The sequence below is a fragment of the Corythoichthys intestinalis genome, chromosome 18, assembly GCF_030265065.1.
Source record: "Corythoichthys intestinalis isolate RoL2023-P3 chromosome 18, ASM3026506v1, whole genome shotgun sequence".
NCBI lineage: Eukaryota > Metazoa > Chordata > Actinopteri > Syngnathiformes > Syngnathidae > Corythoichthys > Corythoichthys intestinalis.
Window position 1 is genome coordinate 44,954,144 of NC_080412.1, and position 23,394 is coordinate 44,977,537.

Sequence of the window (23,394 nt, forward strand, 5' to 3'; positions counted from 1 at the left end):
TAATAAATTAACTGCACACAATTTGTTGAAATCAACTCCACCGACTAATTAAACCCCAGCTAACTAGAAGATTAAGCTTAATGTAAAAAAATTTGAACTCCCCCTTTAACATATAATGGCTAATTGCATTGTGATGCCCGACTGGATACTTTAATAATGATAAATGTAACAACTTCAAAGTTTTCCAAATAAACATTCTGTGAAAAATAAGAGAACATTTCAACTTAAGTTCTGGAAAAATTGTGTACATATATATATATGTATATGTATATTGCAGCAGTATATTTATTGTTGAAGGCAAACTATTGCAAACATCAGTTTTAGTCAAATACACCCCAAAGCGCCACCAGATGATGATTAGGGATTGGAATTTCCACTAATTTCCCTGCCAACTAGTCTCTGATCTTATTTGTGACTAGTCTATAAGCAAGAAAACTCACGATTCAATACACATATTCAATGAAAAAATTTAAAATGCAAACGTTTTGTGTATTTATGAGCTATTTAAGACCAAACATTTAGAAAAACTTGTTTATTTAAATTGTATTGATGTAACAAAAACTGACGGAGTAAAGGTAAACAATACATTCGTGATACATTCGCCAAAACTTTGTGTCCCTGCCCCCTCCTACATGTGTGTGTGTGTTTGGGGTGGTGGGGCATATCTCTCCCTGCCTGCTCAGCCTGTTTGCAAAAGGACAAAGGCAAGACCAAAGCCCCTTTCAGACTTATATCCCGCTAAATAGCCGTGTCATGTGACGCGCGATCTACCCGTGTCATGGCTTTCAGACATTGGAAGATGTACCGGAAATTACCAAGATTACCACAGATTTTTGTATTTTATTACTTTTCTTAGAGACTATTTCTTTCTGGTAATGCAGTAGTTCTATGTAATGAGTTAATAATTCATTATTTTATAACCATTTATAGTTCATTTAATTTTTGCACCATGAATGCAAAGAGTTTGCTTACAAAACAAATACCAAAAATCTTTAGTTTGGAGACATCTAATGGTCAATAAACATAAATGCTGTGACCAGCATGAGGCAGAACATTCAATATGAAGCCGACAAGCAAATTGGCCCATTGGTCGATATTATCCGATTTACCGTAATTTCCCGAATATAACACGCACTTTTTCCCCCCAAAATCAACTTGTAAAATCATGGTGCGCATTATGAACGGGTACATGGATGGAGACAGAAATATATATATATACCGATATATAACCGATTTTTTTTTTTATTGACACGGCCACGTTGTGTTGAAGAAATGTATGCGGCAATCCGTTGCCTACCATTACAGTACGTGACGTCACCATTTTGTTTCGGTAATTCTTCACTCTGATCGGCCGAATGATTTCGTCTGTGTTAAATTCTGCTTTTTTCACTCTTCGTAAAGCACAGAATTTAGTTTCTTGAACTCATTTGAGTCAACGTTTATTGCAGCTCCGCAACTCGGATCATAACAAACATAACAACACAGACTTCCTGTGTGTCCGTCAACTATATCTGTCCCTCAGGAAACTCAAACCCAAATAACAATACTTCCTATTGTTACTGTCGTGTCGACAGCGATGAGCTCTCTCGGATTTCCAACTTACATTCTCACTTTCATTTTACCGTATCAATCCATGGAAGAAACATTTATTCATCATGATGAAACGAGCAAGTTTTACAGTAGCCTTTAAAAGAAAAGTCACATCTGTTTTGTTTTCTCCTTGATTCTGGTAAATTGGAGAAGTTGTGAAATCATATTATTACCGTAAATATTGTCAGTTTATGGTAATGTTTTGAACTACCAATATGCTATGCTTGTGCTGTGTTTCACCAGTCAGTAAAATGACATTTCTGTATCTGTACACGAGCTCTGTTTTCTTGTATTCTTCTATTTATTTGTGCTAAAATTAGGGTGCGCGTTATAAGCGGGTACAATAATTTCCCCTAGATTTTACAAATAAATTTGGGGTGCGCATTATACACGGGTGCACCTCATATTCGGGAAAATACGGTACATGCTTTTATCGGATAATATTATCACCTACCCGGTAATATTGGACAACTCTAAATACCTCAAAACTTTGTTTCAAGCCTCCATGTTGGCACACGTACCTTTCGGAAGAGGTTTTCTGGCCTGGAAAGAAGCCGCTCGACCGTCTCCGTTTGCCAGCGAAGAAGACTCCGACCTTTCCGCAAAGTCAGTCTTAGATCGGTAGAGCGGCACTTGCTTGCGAGGAGGTTCTCGAGGAACCAGTGGAGCGCATACGGAAGACTTGGTCCTCTGCAGGGGAACGGGGCTCGGCGAGACGTCGCCTTCCACCACACGCTCGCTACTCTGGCCATCTGTTGCAAGGCAATGACATGACGGTAAGCGTCGTAAACTTTACAGCGGCGTTTGATTTGAATCGAGTTTACTAGCGGGGTTGCAAAATCGGAGGACGTTGTAACGGTTTCCATGGGATTGTTTTGTTGACCTAAAAATATTTTTAGGGGCTTCTTAACTGCTTGACTGCTGTTGACAGCTCCTGAGGTCACATTCATTTGAACTGGAATGAATTGAAAGATGAATATGCTTTTTAATTGTATTATTTTGCATGGAGGTCAGCTTACAACACATCAAAATGGTTATAATTAGAGTTGTTTGATAATGACTTTTTAACCAATAACCCGATATTGCCAAGTTAGAAAATCCTACACCGATATCAAACCAATACTGATATACAGTGCTGGCCAAAAGTATTGGCACCCCTGCAATTCTGTCAGATAATGCTCCATTTCTCCCAGAAAATGATTGCAATTACAAATGCTTTGGTAGTAATAGCTTCATTTAGTTTGCTTGCAATGAAAAAACCACAAAAGAAAATGGAAAAAAAAAAAAAAAATTCATGATCATTTTACACAAAACTCCAAAAATGCACCGGACAAAAGTATTGGCACCTGCAGCCTAATACTTGGTAGCTCAACTTTTATACAAAATAACTGTAAACAACCACATCCGGTATCCATCAATTAGTTTTTTTTAGTGCTGTCAAACGATTAAAATTTTTAATCGAGTTAATTACAGCTTAAAAATTAATTAATCGTAATTAATCGCAATTCAAACCATCTATATAATATGCCATATTTTTCTGTAAATTATTGCTGGAAGGGAAAGATAAGACACAAGACGGACATAAACATTCAACATACTGTGCATAAGTACTGCATTTGTTTATTATAACAATAAATCAACAAGATGGCATTAACATTATTAACATTCTGTTAAAGCGAGCCATGAATAGAAAGACTTGTAGTTCTTAAAAGAAAAATGTTAGTACAAGTTATAGAAATTTTATATTAAAACCCCTCTTAATGTTTTCGTTTTAATAAAATTTGTAAAATTTTCAATCAAAAAATAAACTAGTAGCCCGCCATTGTTGATGTCAATAATTACTTACACAATGCTCCTGGGTGCTGAAGCCTATAAAATCAGTCGCACCCAAGTGCCAGCAGAGGGCAGCAAAACTCCGCAAAACACAATTAACAAGTGGGCCTTTCACTCTTCTGTCATTTAAATCTGTCTGAGCTCGGCAAGTGCGTTAATTGCGTCAAATATTTTAACCTGATTAATTAAAAAAATTAATTAATTTTGACAGCCCTGGTTTTTTTACAATGCTCTGCTGGAATTTTAGACCATTCTTCTTGGCCAACCGCTCCAGGTCTCTGAGATTTGAAGGGTGCCAAATTGCCATTTTCAGATCTCTCCATGGTGTTTTATGGGGTTCAGGTCTGGACTCACTGCTGGCCACTTTAGAAGTCCCAGTGCTTTCTCTCAAGCCATTTTTTAGTGCTTTTGAAGTGTGTTTTGGCTCATTGTCCTGCTGAAAGACCCATGACCTCTGAGGGAGACCCAGTTTTCTTACACTGGGCCCTACATTATGCTGAAAAAAATGTTGGTAGTCTTCAGACTTCATAATGCCACACACACGGTCAAGCAATCCAGTGCCAGAGGCAGCAAAACAACCCCAAAACATCAGGGAACCTCCACCATGTTTGACTGTGGGGGCTGTGTTCTTTTCTTTGAAGGCCTTGTTTTTTTCCTGTAAACTCAATATTGAGGCCTTTTCCCAAAAAGTTCTACTCTTGTCTCATCTGACCAGAGAAGATTCTTCCAAAACGTTTTTGGCTTTCTCAGGTATGTTTTGGCAAACTCCAGCCTGGCTTTTTTATGTGTCTGGGTCAGAGGTGGGGTCTTCCTGAGTATACTACCATTGAGTCCCTTTTCATTCAGACGCTGACGGATAGTACGGGTTGACACTGTTGTACGCTCGGACTGCGGGACAGCTTAAACTTGTTTGGATGTTAGTCGATGTTCTTTATCCACCTTCCGCTCAATCTTTTGTTGAAATCTCACGTCAGTTTTCTTTTCCGTCCACATCTAGGGAGGTTAGCCACAGTGCCGTGGGTTTTACACTTATTGATGACACTGCGCACGGTAGACATAGGAGCATTCAGGTCTTTGGAGATGGACTTGTGGCCTTGAGGTTGCCCATGCTTCTTCACAATTTTGCTTCTCAAGTCCTCAGACAGTTCTTTGGTCTTCTTTCTTTTCTCCATGCTCAATGTGGGTACACACAAGGACAGAGTTTGAGTCAACTTTAATCCATTTTAACTGTCTGCAAGTGTGATTTAATTATTGCCACCACCTGATATGTGTCACAGGTAAGTAACAGGTGCTGCTAATTACACAAATTAGAGAAGCATCACATGATTTTTTAAAGGGTACCAATACTTTTGTCCCGCCCATTTTTGGAGTTTTGTGTAAAATATGTTTTCCCCATTCTCAGCAAAATCAATGAAGATTTTACTACCAAAGCATTTGTAATTGCAATCATTTTCTTCAAGAAATTAAGCATTATCTGACAGAATTGCAGGGGTGCCAATACTTTTGGCCAGCACTGTATATAACTTCTCAATTGTAAATATTATAAGATTTCTTCATTATATTTTTGTTAAGTCAACGTAGCACATGAAAAAAATCTGCTTTATTTTGGAAAGCAATTCACATTTTTGCCAATTTTCAGACATCTTACATCTAAGCTAGCTTCTTAATGAGGCTGCAACAACTCATCAATTAAAATCGATTAATAAATTAGCGGTCAACAAATTTGATAATCGATTTTTGAGCTATGACCGGTCCCGTTTGCGTCCTTGTTTGTGTCTAATGTGAGGCTGTGCGCGCGTGCCAGTAATTAGAGCAAGAGTGAGAATTCACTGCTACATTCAGATAGGGTTGCTGAATCAATAATATTACAAAATGTCAAGAGTTAGATTGTATTTTGTTTTGTTAGATTCAGTAAGTGAGTAAATGAAGCTAACTGCATTGTTTGTAGTCTTTGTTGATGATACGTTATTACTTATCACAGAGGGCTAAGCTAGTAAGCGATTACGCTAATCAGTGTCCTAAATAACGTTTGCATTCGGTATTGGAGAAGAATATTAACGCTTCAGTTACTGTTAGATAGTAGAACTGACAGTAAATGTCTTTTTATACAAAAAAAACCCACACATATAAACCTATTCATAAAACTGCTTAGAGTCTCAACACAAATTCCCATTCAAACTGTAAATTGTCATACAAAAGAGTGTGCTTTGAAATTGGATTTTGTCTTCATTGTTACTTAAAACATGTTAAACTGTGAAGTAGGGCTGCAGCTATCGAATATTTTAGTAATCGAGTAATCGACTGAAAATTCTATCGATTAATCGAGCAATCGGATAAAACTTTTTTTTTTTAAGGTAAAGAGCAATTATAAATATACTTGAGAAAAAAAGACATTTAATCCAATATTTAACCATTTTCAGTCAATCAATGTCTTTGTTTTCGATGTTTTCGATTTGATTTTCACCAAAAAAAAAACTTCTAGATCTTATAAAAAAAAACATATTTCTTACCTAAAAATGTAATTACGCTTGATAACACACATCACTTGAAAGCTACGTGTTTTTCCCCATGTGTTTCAATTGAATTTCCATTTGTGTCAAGCTATTTTTAAGTTCTAGTTAAGTTTAAAGTTAGTCTAAACTGTAAGTACTGATAGGATTTTGAGTTTTTGCAGTGTTCAAAATAAATTTATGATACCTGCTGTATTGGAGCACATTAGGGACCAGTGCTACTTGGTGTTTTATTCAGCAATTACTACTGAGCTAAATCTGACAGTTAGCTTTATCATGTTTTAGTTATCCACCCTCATGACTCTACAGCGCTGTGTTTTTACAGATTAAATAAAAACTGTATGTAAGACATGTTAGCCACGCATCGACAGTGGTCATAATCAATAGAAACCTAGCCCTCCGAAGGGCTAACGTTACATGAGCGAGTGACAGTAATGTTATATTTATTAGCGCTGAGAAGTCTACTGCTTAAAGATGGCGGCTGTTTACGAACGCTGCCCAGACGCGGCCGAATCTGTAATTTCACATTTAGTCCTAAATGAATGCGATATCTATGAGACGCATCGGACACTACCTGCTACCACATTAGCATCATGCGGGCTAGTTCTTAGCAACGTCGGCGTAGTTTGTAGCGGCTGTCGGCTGCAGTAAGTTTTTTTTTTTTTTTTTTTCTTCCTCTACGCATGTGACGTCAGCGCATTGTCCCGCATTAAATGTAGTCCGGGCAAAATGTGATGCTTAGAGCTGGCATAATTAAACGATTCCTCGAAGTGAATAAAATTACTGGGATCAGTTTTTAAACTCGAGTTACTCAAGTTGCTCGAGTATTCGTTTCAGCTCTACTGTGAAGGTTATTGAAAAAAGTGACATTATCCGATTAATTAATTGGCCAATGAATCACTTATAAAAATAATCGTTAGTTGCAGCCCTAATAGTATAGGTTTACATTTCAGTATCGATACTTTTGGCAACCCTAATAGACGGTTGGCGGCCCTTCCAGTTCAAAAGGAAAGGACGTCAACGGCCGTCAATGGCAGTGAATGAGATCCGGCACTCTCAATTCCTGATCAATTCTCAAAAGTTTTCAATGAATTCCTCCCATCAAATATTTACTACGCCTTTGTAACATTTTCTACTCATGATTACACAACGAAATGCAAAGCCCTAAAGTGTTCCTGAATGAATCATGCATGAGTTTCACAGTGTTGATTGTTTGGTTGTAAGAATTTCCTCCTCATCTGCAGGTGCAGCCCACCAGAGCGAAAGAATGGATGGCGTCCTACCCACTTAAGAATAAGGGTTTAAACGGACGGAAAATTACATGAGTTTGAAGAAAATACAGAGAAAAACGTGAAAAAAAGACATAGAATAGACACTTTTAAATGTGTGTCCAAACATTAAAAAAGTGAAGAGATAATGAGGGTGAAGATAGCAGGCTGATAATTACTCTCAGGGTGCTGCTGCTGTTGCTGATGTTGAGGGAGGAAGCGCTCGGGACTCAGAGGCGGATAAAGACGAGGCGGCCGCTTGGAGATGGTGATGGGTTGCCGCTTTCTCGGGGTAACGCGCGGAGGAGGGACGGGCGGGGCGTTGCCGTCTTCGGGCATGTGACTAAAAATCTGTGATCGGGAAAAAAGTAACAGTGAGTAAGTGTTACCTCCGCTCCACTTTGTACAAGTCGTGAAGCGGCAACACTGACGGTGACACGAGGGCTGCCATTGTTCATTTGACGACACACTGATTGTGCAAATAATCAACAACTATTACTAGTGGTAACGATGAAGAAAGCGAAGGGATAGGCACCAAGAAAAAGCAGAAAACGTCAAATGTGTGAGTATTTCAAGCTGGACACTAAGGCGAACACTGTTTCATGTATTCACTGTAAGACGGCGCTTGCATACCACTACAGCATGTCTTCAATGGTGCAACTCCACCGAAGGCACCATGCTAACTCCGAGAGTGGAGGAGCGATACTCGGGACAAGGTAAAACTAAGTTAACGTAGTGCTAATTAGAGGTGTGCGAAATTTCCGATTCTTAGATTATTCGCGATTCGGCCGTGGAAGATTCGAGAACTATTCACAAACATCCAAATTCCGTTTATTGAAATATGTCAAGTAAAGCGGAAGTAAAACACACTCAGCGCGCCGCGCGGTCTTCGGGACACAATGAGGAACGGAGCAAGAGTAGCTAAACATCATGCTTGTCATTACCCGGCCCCTCGAGTAATGCCAATGCTCAACTCACGGCTCTAGCTCAACTCATGCCGCGAGATTAAAAAAACAACAACATACCTTACTGCTGCAGACAGCTGCTACAAAGTACGTCCACATAATGGTACGGTAGATATCATATTTATATAGGACTTGATGCAAACTAGACTCGGTGGCGTTAGCAGCATATGTACAAAAAGCTAGATGCGGACGTTAGTAAACGGCCGCCATCTTAAAGCAGTAGACTTCCCTGCAAGGCTGTTGTAGCGAACCTTCCAAGCGAACCTAATCAACTTTTTATCTAAAATACTCCTAAATCGGTAAAATATTGACTTGAATCTATCTTTAAAATAGTTTCAAAACTTTCACATGTCGAAAGTAGACAAAAGGGAAATTATGGAATAACGGGAGCAATTTTAACAACTTTAACGGGTGATTCACAACATTAAATTAATTGAAGGTTTATTTATTTAAGCCTGCGAGGCTTTTTCTTTTTCTTTTTTTTTTTTTTTTTTTTACAGTTTTTGTAACTAATGTACAAAACATTAAAAGCAGCTAATAGCGGGGGGTGGATGGGGTGTCATCAATAATCGATTTATCATCGAATCGTAGCCTCTGAATCGTAATAGTAATCGAATCGTTAGGTGTCCAAAGATTCCCACCTCTAGTGCTAATAAATAAAATTAAAGTTACTGTACTTTGCTAACGTAACGTTAGCCCTCCAAAGGGCTAGGTTTCTAATAATTACGACTAGTGATGATGTGGGTCTTTCATAAAGTGGCCCGTGAGTGTATATATAAGGCGGAAAACACAAGACTGAAAAAGCAGTTTTTGTTCTTGCACTTCTCTTTAAAGGAAACTGCTGTATTTTAAGCCAAAACAACTGTTGTGTTTGATACAACAATATGTCTGTATGCTGCCATAGCTTATTCATGGCGCATTAAGCCCCCGAACTATTTTTAATTTGTCCGTTTTACCCTGGAAACACCCGTTTACAAATGTCGCGCAACCGCTTTTGTTTCAACCTAAACATAAAACGAAGGTAATTAATTATACCTATTATTCAAAATGTCTGTCATTTTTAGCTTAGAATCATTACTTGATGTCTAATACTTTGTTAAAAAAAAAAAAAAAACTTTAAAAAATTATTCACTCGCATATTTTAAACTTTTAAACAAATGACGTCACAATGAAAAAAGTGGTGTCTGTAAAAAAGTCACGGATACGTATCTACCTCATAACGCGTAATTGTGTTTTTTTTGTTACTGTCACATTTTCTCTGATATGTTAGATGATAAATAATGGATCCAAACAAAGAAAAATTAAATTAAAAAAAAAAAAAAAAACTTTTAAAGGGTAAATATATGAAAAAGAAAACCACTCCTTGATGTCTGCGAATACTGCATTGCGACCCTTGTTATATTAACATGTTTCACCCATAAAATCCCCCAAAAAGTGTAGTGGAGTTTTTGGATCGAAACAAGGCAAGTACGCGATAATATCTCGTTAAAGTCATGGCGTCTGTAATTCTGCTCTCACGTGCTTTCACCTCCAGGGTTTTGCCGTTTAATTTTTTCTTTCTTTTAAAATGCACTCCTGTTCAAAATTTTTCTTCTCCCAGAAAATTGATATTTTAAGCTTTCCAATGATGCATTACAAATTCATATCGGACAATTTTGAAATTTGGCCAAACTGGGGGTCTAAGAGCGGAACTTCAAGTCACCTGAGTGTTTTCCGCTACATATTTTTTTGTTTTATTTAAATTTAAATTAAAAAAAAAAAAAAAAAAAAAAGGAAAAAGTAGTATCATTATATTTTATTTGATATTTGAAAACTGTCTTTGTAATGAATCAAAATAATATATTCGCAAACATCTGCTTTTGAGTTTTTTGGCTCCAATGCACATTTCCAGCTAAAAATGTCAAGCCTAGAATAATAAAACAGTAAATAACAAGGTTTCTTTTTGAGCCGATAAGCCAATAATAGCACAAATAATCACTGAAGAATCGAGCATGAAAGTTTTTTTTTTGGGTGTCAGCACAAAACCACAAGAACGCAAATTTGTTTGGCGCATTAAAAGATGAGCAGCTGAAAAGTCATGCGAGGTGACAAAATGTCTCTTGTACCTTTTTGTACTCCTCGATCAGAATTTCGACAACGATATTTTGGAATTTGATGTCCAACATGGCGGCCACCGTCTCCTCCCTGGCCCTCATCAGCGTGGGTCCGAAGATGACGGCCATGTTTGACGGCGTCATCAAGTTGTCTTGGCTGTGACTGCACACTCTGTTATTAATAACGATCACACCTTGTAAACGATAAACTGTGACAGTTTGAGCCGAAAAAACGTGCCGGCACTTACGCCACCAAGTGTTTGAGAAGCATCTCCAACATATCCCGATTCCTCTCGGGTAGTTTGTGGGTAAGTGAGTGAATCTCGCTCAGTCGGGAGTCCAAACTGTCCGATTCTAATAGCAAAGAAAGAGGTTATTATTGAATGGAAAACTTGGAGTTCTGCAACATTAAATGGCGAGTCCAATAGAGCTGCTACTGAAAGGAATTGTGTAAAACTGTGGGGTGTCTATAAAAGGCAAAAGAAATAACATTACAAGCAATAAAACAAGGTTGAGTTCATCTGCGGAAGATTCTTTTGAAGGAAACCAAAACCATCTTTCTCCACTGGGACATCCGGCAAGAATGAAAGACTTCTGCTTTTAAACTCACTTTTACGACGTTGACTAATGTGACTCAGATTTCCTTGATGCCGCTAAAGTAATCAGCTGTCCCGCAGCTGAACTTCCAGCCAAAGCGCCGTTCCCATTCCAGTCTACCTCGATACGTCATATTTTCGTCGACAAAAAACTTGTAGAAACTCTGAGTGGGTTAGCTAACCGAAATTACGTCTCTGAAGATTTTAGGGATATAGTCACGAAAACCTGTAATCAGTGTTGTTTTCGTCAACGATGACGACAACGAAAATATTTTGTCGACGAACACTCTTTTTCACGACGACGATGAGATGATAACGAGCTAAAAACGTGAGATGACAAGACAGTCTAAAGCAGTTTGGTGGCCTTAAAAAAGGTGGAAAGGTGCTATACAAGTGTAACACCATTTACCATTTTGGGAGATTAAAGGCCAAATTACAGGTCCATCTAAAAAAAATATTGTGATAAAGTTCAAAATTTTCTGTAATGTACTGATAAACATTATACTTTCATATATTTTAGATTTATTACACACAACTAAATAGTTCAAGCCTTTTATTGTTTTAATATTGATGATTTTGGCAAAAAAGTCAAGAAAGACCAAAAATCCCTATCTCAAAAAAATAGCATGTCGTGAAAAGGTACTCTAAAGAAGCAACTAACCTAATCATCTGAATCAACGAATTAACTCAAAACCCCTGCGAAAGATTCCTGAGGTTTTTTAAACTCGCAGCCTGGTTCATTACTCAAAACCACAATCATGTTATCACTGGTTAAGATGTGTTTTTTAGCTTCTACTATATATTTTTTAAATTCAAATAATATGGGACCTTAATGGGAAAAAAAAGAGAAAAATCCAGCCATCAACACAAGTGCATTTATTCAGTGGGGGAAAAAATCCCACATAAAGAAAAAATTAATTGACATCAAATAATGTGTGTCACAATTATTAGCACCCCTGGTGTTAATACTTTTGCCAACAAAGCAGCACCTAATCTTCTCCTATAATGTTTCACAAGATGGGAAAACAGTAAATAACAAGGTTTCTTTTTGAGCCGATAAGCCAATAATAGCACAAATAATCACTGAAGATTCCTCTTTGCAGAATCTCTCTAAATCATCCAGAGACCTGGGTCCTCTTCTCTGTACTCTCCTCTTCAGCTCACCCAGCAACAGATTTTGATTTAAAATGTCCTGGTATTTCAAAGCATTCATGATGCCATGCACCCTAACAAGGGTCCCAGGGCCTTTGGAAGCGAAACAGCCCCACAGCATCACTGACCCACCCCCATACTTCACAGTGGGTATGAGGTCCTTTTCAGCATGCGCATCTTTCGTGGCACGCCAGACCCACTTAGAGTGTTTGTTGCCAAAAAGCTCAATCTTGGTCTTCCAGGCTCTCCCAGGCTTCAACTGGGACCGTGTGCTTTGGTCAGATGAGACCAGGACATTTTAGGCGTGCTAATAATTGTGACACACATTATTTGATGTCAAATAATTATTTCTTTATGTTTTTGTGTCTTTCTTTACACACAAAGTACAAAAGATTAGACAGACTGTGTGCAACTCCAGATTAACAATTGCTACACTAAATGCCTCCCAAAATGTCCCCCATGTCAATCTTAGACAGTTTGGCCTCTTGGACTATGCCACTTTAACAGAAATTGTGTCAAAATTAAAGCCCACAACATGCTGCCTTGACATCATTCCTTCAAACTTTTTCAAAATTGTTTTTTCATTGCATAGCTCCAGACATACTTCAGATTGTAAATACTTCTCTCCAAACAGGAGAGTTTCCACAGACTTTAAAAACTGCAGTAATAAAACCTCTCCTAAAAAAACATAATCTGGATACCTCAACCATTAGCAATTACAGGCCAATATCAAATCTGACATTCCTGGGGAAAATTATCGAAAGGGTTGTGTTCGAACAGATCCAGATTTTTATGATGCAAAACAATCTTTTTAACTCATTTCAGTCTGGATTTCGGCCACAACACAGCACCGAGACCGTGCTTATCAAAGTCCTAAATGATATTCGTCGGGATACCGATGCAGGCAAATCATCTGTTCTGTTACTATTGGATCTCAGTGCCGCATTCGACACGGTTGATCACAACATACTACTCAGCAGATTGGAACAGTGGGTAGGGCTTACTGACACTATTCTTCAGTGGTTCACATCCTATTTACATGATAGGGATTTCTTTGTGTCAGTCGGAAACTATCAGTCAGAACGAACCAAATTCACATGTGGAGTCCCTCAAGGGTCAATTCTTGGACCACTCTTATTTAACATTTATATGCTTCCGTTAGCTCAGATAATGGAACAGTATGACATCTCCTATCACGCCTATGCAGATGACACACAACTGTACATTTCTGTGTCCCCACATGATTATAGTCCCTTAGTCTCCCTGAGTAAATGCATTCATCAAATCAATGAATGGATGTGCCAGAATTTTCTCCACTTAAATGTGGAGAAGACACAGGTGATCATTTTTGGGCCAAAAAAGGAAAGGTCAAAGATAAGCAGGCAACTTAGCACAATGTCACTTACAGCTACAAATCAAGTCAGAAACCTTGGCGTAATTATTGACTCAGGCCTAAAATTTGATAGCCATCTAAAGTCCGTCACTAAATCCGCTTATTACCACCTAAAAAATATAACCAGAATTATGGGGCTTCTGACTCAACAAGACATGGAAAAACTTTTGCATGCATTCATTTTCAGCAGATTGGACTATTGCAACGGTATATTTACGGGTCTTGATAAAAAATCAGTCAGGAAGCTGCAGCTAGTACAGAATGCTGCAGCCAGAGTCCTCACAAATACAAGGAAGCTGGACCACATTACACCGGTTTTGACATCGCTACACTGGCTTCCAGTGAGTCAAACGATAGACTATAAAATACTACTGCTCGTCTACAAAACACTTAATGGCCTTGGAACAAAATACATGCTTGACTTGTTAGATTCCTATGAGACATCTAGACCCCTAAGGTCGTCTGGAACGGGTCTTCTGCATATTCCAAGAACAAGAACCAAGCAGGGCGAGGCAGCATTTAGTTATTATGCTCCTCACCTCTGGAACAAGTTACCTGAACGTCTGAAATATGCTCAAACTGTTAGCTCTTTTAAATCAGGGCTAAAAACGCTTTTGTTTAGCACTGCATATCCATAACTGGCTATATATTTCAATCTACCTGCTTTCTATTCCTCTTGTGCTTATCTCCATTGCTGATTTCAATTATTATTATTAGTAGTAGTTTTTGTTATATTTTTGTTTTATTTTTATTTATTTATTTTTATTCTATTTGTGATTAAATGCGATCTTTTGTCTTGGTTTTTACGTTGTATTGATTTAAATGTAATTTTTATGATCTTCATGTGATGTAAAGCACTTTGAATTGCCTTGTGTTGAATTGTGCTATATAAATAAATTTGCCTTATGTGGTATTTTTGCCCCACTGAATAAATGCGCTTGTATTGAAGGTTGGATTTTTCTCTTTTTTTTCCCATTAAAGTCCCATATTATTTGAATTTTAAAAATTATTAGAAGCTAAAAAACACATCTTAACCAGGGGTGCCAATAATTATGGAGGGCACTGTATGATCCATACAAGACAGGGGTATTAACCTTGCGGCCCAGGCCCAATTGTGACCCACATGACCATATTTTGCAACGGCCATTTGGACATTAAAGTGCAATATGAATGTTGCATGCGTGCAGTTTTATACGGGCACACTACATGTAATAAAAATGGAAATAATTCCAAATAAATTAAGCTAATGATAACTTTTGAATAGACTTCCACTGCAGTGACCAATGTTTCTGAAAGGGTTAAACATTCTTTTTAGATTTGAATGCTTTTCATTCAAATGTCAGAAATGTTTCCGCAATAATATTTTCATAAAAGTCAAAAATGCATTCTTTTTTTAATATCTAAAGTGTGCGAGGCGCCATTAAAAATACCCCTTACTTGCAGCTAGCATGAGGTCTCCATGCAAATCGTAGGTCATCAGCGGTTCAGACAGACTTCTGCGAACACATAAAAGTACTCGTAAAACGCCAGCGCACCATGCATTAAGATAATCCACATGATAAAGAGCAGCACTCTGTGCTTTACTAACATAGTAAAAAAACAGTGAAAAGCTCATCCGATTTAGATTAGGAACAAAAATAGGATGTTTTAAAGTTAAACCATTGTTGTTTTCATCGACGATAACGAAAATATTTCGTGGAGGAACAATTTTTTCGTGAAAATAATATGGCTACGATGAGCTAAAAATGTGTCTTGGGAGACTTAAACATAACGAGACAACAACGTTGTCGTCTGACGAGACGAAAACGCGCCATAGATTATTTCATATGTTCACAATGCGTGACATTTTCTGACTCTACATGTAGTACGTCAGCCTGCATCATAGCAGTGTTTGCATCCTGTCACTGCCTCTAAAGGTCTGTGCTGGGTGATTATCACACACTAAATGTAACTCTTAGCGTGAGCATAGCATTCGCATTAGCTTTCGAATTTAGCGTGGCGAGCGTCGTCTTAAACTCTAGGACTTTTTTTTTTTTTTTTTTTACATATTTTGTGACATCCGGGTGGGTATAAGTCATTGAAAATAACATTGTTTTCCTGCTTAACGTGTATTATATATATGTAAAAGTATAAATACACTGCTGGCCAAAAGTATTGGCACCCCTGCAATTCTGTCAGATAATGCTAAATTTCTCCAAGAAAATGATTGCAATTACAAATGCTTCGATTGTAATATTTTCATTTATTTTGCCTGCAATGGGAAAAAAAAAAAAAAAATCATTATCATTTTCATTATCATTTTACACAAAACTCCAAAAATGGGCCGGACAAAAGTATTGTCACCCTTTGAAAAATCATGTGATGATTCTCTAATTTGTGTAATTAACAGCACCTGTTACTTACCTGTGGGGGCAATAACTAAATCACACTTGCAGCCAGTTAAAATGGATTAAAGTTGACTCAACCTCTGTCCTGTGTCCTTGTGTGTACCACATTGAGAATGGAGAAAAGAAAGAAGACCAAAAAACTGGCTGAGGACTTGAAAAGCAAAATTGTGAGGAAGCACAGGCAAACTCAATGCTACAAGTCCATCACCAAAGCCCTGAAGGTTCCTGTGTCTACCGTGTGCAGTGTCATCAATAAGTGTAAAGCCCATGGAACTGTGGCTAACCTCCCTAGATGTGGACGTAAAAAAAAGAGATTTCAACAAAAGATTGTGCGGATGGTGGATAAAGAAGCTCGACTAACATCCAAACAAGTTCAAGCTGTCCCGCAGTCCGAGGGTACAACAGTGTCAACCCGTACTATCTGTTGGCGTCTGAATGAAAAGGGACTCTATGGTAGGATATCCAGGAAGACCCCACTTCTGACCCAGAGACATAAAAAAAAGCCAGGCTGGAGTTTGCCAAAACTTACCAGAGAAAGTCAAAAATGTTTTGTAAGAATGTTCTCTGGTCAGATGAGACAAAAGTAGAGCTTTTTGGGAAAAGGCACCAACATAGTTTGCAGGTTCCCTGATGTTTTGTGGTTGTTTTGCTACCTCTGGCACTGGACTGCTTGACCGTGTGCATGGCATTATGAAGTCTGAAGACGACCAACAAATTTTGCAGCATAATGTAGGGCCCAGTGTGAGAAAGCTAGATCTCCCTCAGAGCTCATTGGTCTTCCAGAAGGACAATGGCCCAAGAGACACTTCAAAAAGCACTAGAAAATGGTTTGAGAGAAAGCACTGGAGACTTCTACAGTGGCCAGCAATGAGTCCTGACCTAAATCCTGTGGAGAGATCTGAAAATGGCACCCTTCAAATCTCAGAGACCTGGAGCAGTTGGCCAAAGAAGAATGGTCTAAAATTCCAGCAGAGCATTGTAAGAAACTCATTGATGGATACCGGTTGTTCACAGTGATTTTGTCTCAAGTTTGCATTACCAAGTATTAGGCTGAGGGTGCCAATATTTTTGTCCGGCCCATTTTTGGAGTTTTGTGTAAAATGATAATGATAATTCTCTTTTGTCTTTTTTCATTGCAAGCAAAATAAATGAAGATATTACTACTACTACAAAGCATTTGTAATTGCATTCATTTTCTGGGAGAAATTGAGCATCATCTGACAGAATTGCAGGAGTGCCAATTAGATTGGAGTGCCAATTAATCACGTCATTTTCAAAGTATCGGAATCGGCAAAAAAATATCGTACATGCCTTTTTAAAATATATATATATATTTAATTAAATTGTTTTCTAATTGTATTTAACATTACAGACATAATATGTTACACTCATCCAGAGTCTTTAGTTCTGGCTTAAGGTAGGGTTATAAATTTATCCCGATAATGACGGTAATTAATTTTTTTCAAAATGTATCACGTTAAAATATTTAACGCAATTAATGCATGCGCTGCACGACCCACTCACGCATTGGCGCGCTCAATCTGTAATGGCGCCGTTTTACCTATATAGAGAGATAAAAGGCAGCGTAAAATGAGTAGAGTGAAATTTGGCAGCCTTTGAAGCCTTTTTTTAATTGGCTAATGCCTTACAATCCATCTCCCTATGATTAGAAATATCATGGGAAGCAATGTGGGGAAGCAAGGTAGCACTTGATCTTTTTCTTGACACCTTATGTTATTTGCCAACGCAGAGAAGATATATGAATTGGCAGCACTACGCACATTCATGGTTCCACTTCCCATCATGCATTTGGCCATGGCTACAGTATCATTTACTGAAAGCTCAACAAATACACTAGATGGCAATATTTAGTCACAATATACAAAGTCACAAGTCTTTCTATCCGTGGATCCCTCTCACAGAAAGAATGTTAATAATGTAAATGCCATCTTGAGGATTTATTGTCATAATAAACAAATACAGTATTTATGTACTGTATGTTGAATGTATATATTCGTACGAGTTTTATTCATTTTTTTCTTAATGCATTGCCAAAATGTATAAGATCGGGAAAAACTATCGGGAATGATTGGAATTGAATCGGGAGCAAAAAAAAAAGCAATCGGATCGGGAAATATCGGGATCGGCAGATACTCAAACTAAAACGATCGGGAGCAAAAAAACATGATCGGAACAACCCTAGTGCCAATACTTTTGGCCAGCAGTGTAAATTGTCATGTCATTGTTGAAGCTACTATTTGAGCTCGTCTGTCATTTATTCGAAATTGTTGGAAACTATTTTTGGACTAAAACTTTTGAATTTTATGGATGAAAACATTTTGAGTAAGCGTTGACTAAAACTAGATGAAGACATACACATTTAAAAATGACTAATCAGTATTTTCGTCCAAAAGACTAAGACAAAAATTAAAAGGGCCAAAAACAACACTGTTTTTAAGTTATTCTGCATGTATGCAAACCTTAGATAGAACTTCATCGCACTCGTGATGGTTTTAATGTCCCAGTCCCCACTGTGTAGGTCCACGTCTCCAGGGTTGGCAGGATCTGCAATGGAGCAAAGCGGCAAGCGGGGTGTTATACAAGCTAATGATGTGCTACACAGGTATAACACTATCGGGTGTCAAGGACAGCTGTTTTGTCAAAGTAACAAGTGTGAAGAACTATGATTATCACTTGTAGATTTTGTCTTTTTATTATGTGACCATATCTGAAATTCTAAATCTTGACGGCAGCATGCTTCAGTGCCATTGTTGGCGGCATTTTGTTTTCTATACGAGGGGTGCCAAACGTCCAGCCAATTTGGCCCGCGGGGTTGTTCTGCTTGACAAGCGCGTTGTAGCTCATTCATTCTGTACATACAGAATCACATGCTTTCATGTGTGAATTTGAAAATTCAGTGTGAAAATCTGTGTAAACAATAGAATATATATTTGTTTTCGTCCACAAAAACTAGACGAAGACAAACACATTTTGAGATGACTAAAATATGACTAAGACTAATAGAGCTGAAACGAATACTCGAGCAACTCGAGTTTAAAAACTGATCCGAGTAATTTTATTCTCCTCGAGGAATCGTTTAATTTTGCCAGCTCTAAGCATCACGTTTTGCCCGGACTACTTTTAACGCGGGACAACGCGCTGACGTCACGTGCGTAGAGGAAGAAGCAATTAAAAAAAAAAAACAAACAACAAAAAAACCTTACTGCAGCCGACACCTGCTACAAACTACGCCGACGTTGCTAAAAACTACACCCGCATGATGCTAATGTGGTAGCAGGTAACGTCCGATGAGTTTCATAGATATCTCATGCATTTAGAACTAGATGCGACTGCGTCTGGGCAGCGTTAGTAAACAGTCGCCATCTTTAAGCAGTAAGTAGGGCTGTCAAAATTATCGCGTTTTTTAAATTAATCACGTTAAAATATCTGACGCAATTAACGCACATGCCCCGCTCAAACAGACTAAAATGACAGTACAGTGTAATGTCCGCTTGTTACTTGTTTTTTGGTGTTTGGCTCCCTCTGCTGGCAATTGGGTCCAACTGATTTTATGGGTTAGTACCATGAGTGAGTATGGTGTAATTACTGACATCAACAATGGCGGGCTACCAGTTTATTTTTTGATTGAAAATTTGACAAATTTTATTAAAACGAAAACATTAAGAGGGGTTTTAATATAAAATTTCTATAACTTGTACTAACATTTATCTTTTAAGAACTACAAGTCTTTCTATCCATGGATCACTTTAAGATAATGTTAATATTAATGCCATCTTGTTGATTTATTGTTATAATAAAAAATACAGTACTTATGTAGCGTATGTTGAATATATGTAACCATCTTGTGTCTTATCTTTCCATTTCAACAATAATTTACAGAAAAATATGGCATATTTTATAGATGGTTTGAATTGCGATTAATTACGATTAATTTTTAAGCTGTAATTAACTCGATTAAAAATTTTAATCATTTGACAGCCATAAAACAAAGACAATGATTGACTGAAAATGGTTCAATATTGGATTAAATGTTTTTTTTTCTCATGTATATTTATAATTGCTCTTTACTTAAGAAAAAAAAAAGTTTTATCAGATTACTCGATTAATCGATAGAATTTTCAGTCGATTACTAGATTACTAAAATATTCGATAGCTGCAGCCCTAAGGACTAATAAGTAGGGCTGTCAAAATTATCGCGTTAACGGGCGGTAATTAATTTTTTAAATGAATCACGTTAAAATCTTTGACGCATTTAACGCAGATGCCCCGCTCAAACAGACTAAAATGACAGTATAGTGTAATGTCCGCTTGTTACTTGTTTTTTGGTGTTTGGCTCCCTCTGCTGGCACTTGGGTCGAACTGATTTTATGGGTTAGTACCATGAGTGAGCATGGTGTAATTATTGACATCAACAATGGCGAGCTACTAGTTTATTTTTTGATTGAAAATTTTACAAATTTTAATAAAACGAAAACATTAAGAGGGGTTTTAATATAAAATTTCTATAAGTTGTACTAACATTTATCTTTTAAAAACTACAAGTCTTTAAGAGAATGTTAATAATGTTAATGCCATCTTGTTGATTTACTGTTATAATAAACAAATACAGTACTCATGTACCGTATGTGGAATGTATATATCCGTCTTGTGTCTTATCTTTCCATTCCAACAATAATTTACAGAAAAATATGGCATATTTTATAGATGGTTTGAATTGCGATTAATTAATATTAATTTTTAAGCTGTAATTAACTTGATTAAAAATTTTAATCGTTTGACAGCCCTACTAATAAGCATTATCATCCAAAAGACTAAGACGAAAATGAAAAGGGCTGCTAAAAACAACATATATCTTCGTCAGTGAGATATAAATGATACAAACATAATTTATCAAGGTCTGAATTGTGTTGGCCTTTGCTTAGCAAAGAGTTTCAGCTGTGCTGTTTGTGTTATGAATCCATCCATAATTCTGACTGATCCACATTCAATAATGACTCTCCACTTAGGCACTGAACCTTTGGTTATATTTGCCAGATGCTTGGTCAAAAAATTAAAAAAAAAAAACACAAGCCAAGCATAAAATAGCCACACGTGCATCGCATCTGCTTCATTTTGTTGGCAAATACTGTACGTATGGACGGCGGCGGCGCAGGTTGACAGGCTTAGTTCCTTACCGAAAAAGGCGTTTAGGAGCTTCTGCACTTGAATATTGCTGCCAACCGTTCGATACACGCCCTCTTGTGCCACTCCTGCAAAATGGGGGGTAAGAAAGAGTGAGTTGGGTCTGACAGAAAGACGAATGGAAATGTACCACATGCTTCCACCAAAAGGCTCGGACAGACCGACAGATGGTCTTCCTCATTTCGGAATGTGCCATTTTACCACTTGGTCTGCTTTCAAACAATGGAACATACTAAATTCCTATAAAATGATTAATCTGAAAACATATGTGACTTAGTGATCTGCCTTCCAGTGCAGATAAATTAGTTACTTTAGGCAATAAAAGAACAGCAGCCGTCGAGCTAGTGGTTAGCACATCTGCTTCGCAGCTCTGAGTGGGGTTTGAATTGCAGCTCGGGCCTTCCTGTGGCAACTTTGCATGTTAGTGCACGCTGCTAGAGCTTTTCTTCAGGTATTCTGGCTTCCTCCCACAAACAAGCGTGTGGGCTTAATTGACATGCAGCAAAGAAACCACAACCACAGTCGGGCTGCCATAAACTAGGATTTTGATAGTTGATTAATCACTCATTAGTCAATTCATTGGCTCATTTAAACTGCGGTACCTCCACTTACGAATGTCTCTACAGACATTAGTTTCAGGTTACGACACGTTTAAACGGGGAAAATATTGCCTCTTTTAAGTAAGACATTTCAGGTTACGAGAGGCAGAAATACAATACTGTAAAAGATACAAATGTACTTCCTTCTTTCTGTTTTTAAATGTCGAGCCATAAGACCCTGCTGCTGCCCTATTGGTCATTATCATTCCCATCCCATCCACTTCAGTATGCAGCTTTCCTATTGGCCTATTGTTGATGAGGTTTTAATTTGGCTGTCACAGTATGATGACGTGCACAGGCTGTAATGTGTGACATATTGAGGACCAAGAGTGCAAAAATTAAATAAATTATATGTGTCATTAAAATGCTTCTATTTCAATATTTATTCATTCACTTCACTTTATATTCATTTATTTCAATATTTGTTCATTTAAATTTTTATTTGATTATTTCACCTTTTATTTCCATGTATTTATTGCAACATTTATTTATTCCAATACATATTTATTTACAGTGATCCATCGTTTTTCACGGTTAATGGGGACCAGAACCCGCCGCGATAAGTGAAAGCCGCGGAGTAAACGGTGTTATACTTATATAGCGCTTTTCCACCTTTAGCGCCCACCCCCCCATTAAAAAAAAATAAAAAAATATATATATAAAAACACATATATATATACTTCATATATTTTTGTGTGTGTGTGTGTTTAATGTAATTATTCAGATTTAGCATTGGAAATAGATATACAGTGGTACCTCTACATACGATCGCTTCGACACACGAACTTTTCGACATCCGACGTAAAATTTGACTCGCCATTTGTTTCTACATCCGACGACATGCTCGAAATACGACGACAATGGCAGCACCGCAGACGAATGCACGGCGGATTTTCTTGTGTGACAAATCAACACAGGTTTCAGAAAAGGTTGGTACAGGTGGTGAAACAAGGAAAAAGTTGATGCTTACCTTCGAAATGAAGATGCAAATGACAGAAAAATATGAGCGTGGGGTGGGCATCCGTGAAATGGCTCAACAATACATCTCCACGGTCCTCCTCCGACCATCGTTCGCCAGTCTTTATAAATTAAGCTGACAATTCTTATTGTCTCCAAAGAAATCGCCAGCTTCGCCACGTTTTCATCATTTCTTTTACAACTTATTCAACACAAAACGCCTGCTGTCTGCCTCAAATGATGGTGTTCTCAAGAGAACATTCAAAGTGAAAGTGAAACTCAAGCTCACCGGTCTGTTTCTGGCACGTGAGCCCCGCGGTGCGTTCAGGTACACAAAAAAACGTCCGCCTTATTAGAACCCGATTCGTTACACTATTACAGGAATTATTATTATTCTTTTTATTACATTATTCCAATTTTGATTTATAATTTATTTGTTTTGCTACGTGTAATTGCCATTTGTAATAGCACCAGCAGTATTTTTTAAGGATTTAGTGCAGGTTTTTGGGCTGTGGAACGAATTAATGGAATTATAATGTATTCCTATGGGAAAATCCTGCTCGACATACGACCATTTCGACTTACAAACAAGGTCCTGGAACGGATTAACTTCGTATGTAGAGGTACCACTGTATTTAAGATGTTTTTTCACTTTTTTCTCCAAACTATTATATATATAAAATATATACACTCACCGGCCACTTTATTAGGTGCACCTCTCCAACTGCTCGGTAACACTTAATTTCTAATCAGCCAATCACATGGCGGCAACTCAGTGCATCTAGACATGTAGACATGGTTTAAGACAATCTCCTGCAGTTCAAACCGAGCATCAGTATGGGGAAGAAA

The 23,394-nt window shown here is 37.7% G+C and overlaps 1 protein-coding gene across 2 annotated transcripts in view; it reads right to left on the reverse strand.

Annotated features, from left to right (window-relative positions):
• Positions 1-23,394, reverse strand: part of LOC130906475 (oligophrenin-1-like) — a 91,251-nt gene that overhangs the window by 10,959 nt on the left and 56,898 nt on the right. For both annotated transcript variants that reach the window (XM_057820853.1, XM_057820852.1), the window contains exons 14-20: positions 20,983-21,057; positions 18,268-18,352; positions 14,838-14,896; positions 10,508-10,613; positions 10,272-10,431; positions 7,381-7,552; positions 2,112-2,342 (exon numbers count right to left, since the gene is read on the reverse strand). In XM_057820853.1, coding sequence (XP_057676836.1) covers positions 2,112-2,342; positions 7,381-7,552; positions 10,272-10,431; positions 10,508-10,613; positions 14,838-14,896; positions 18,268-18,352; positions 20,983-21,057 — 888 coding nt within the window. The remainder of the gene's footprint in view (positions 1-2,111; positions 2,343-7,380; positions 7,553-10,271; positions 10,432-10,507; positions 10,614-14,837; positions 14,897-18,267; positions 18,353-20,982; positions 21,058-23,394) is intronic.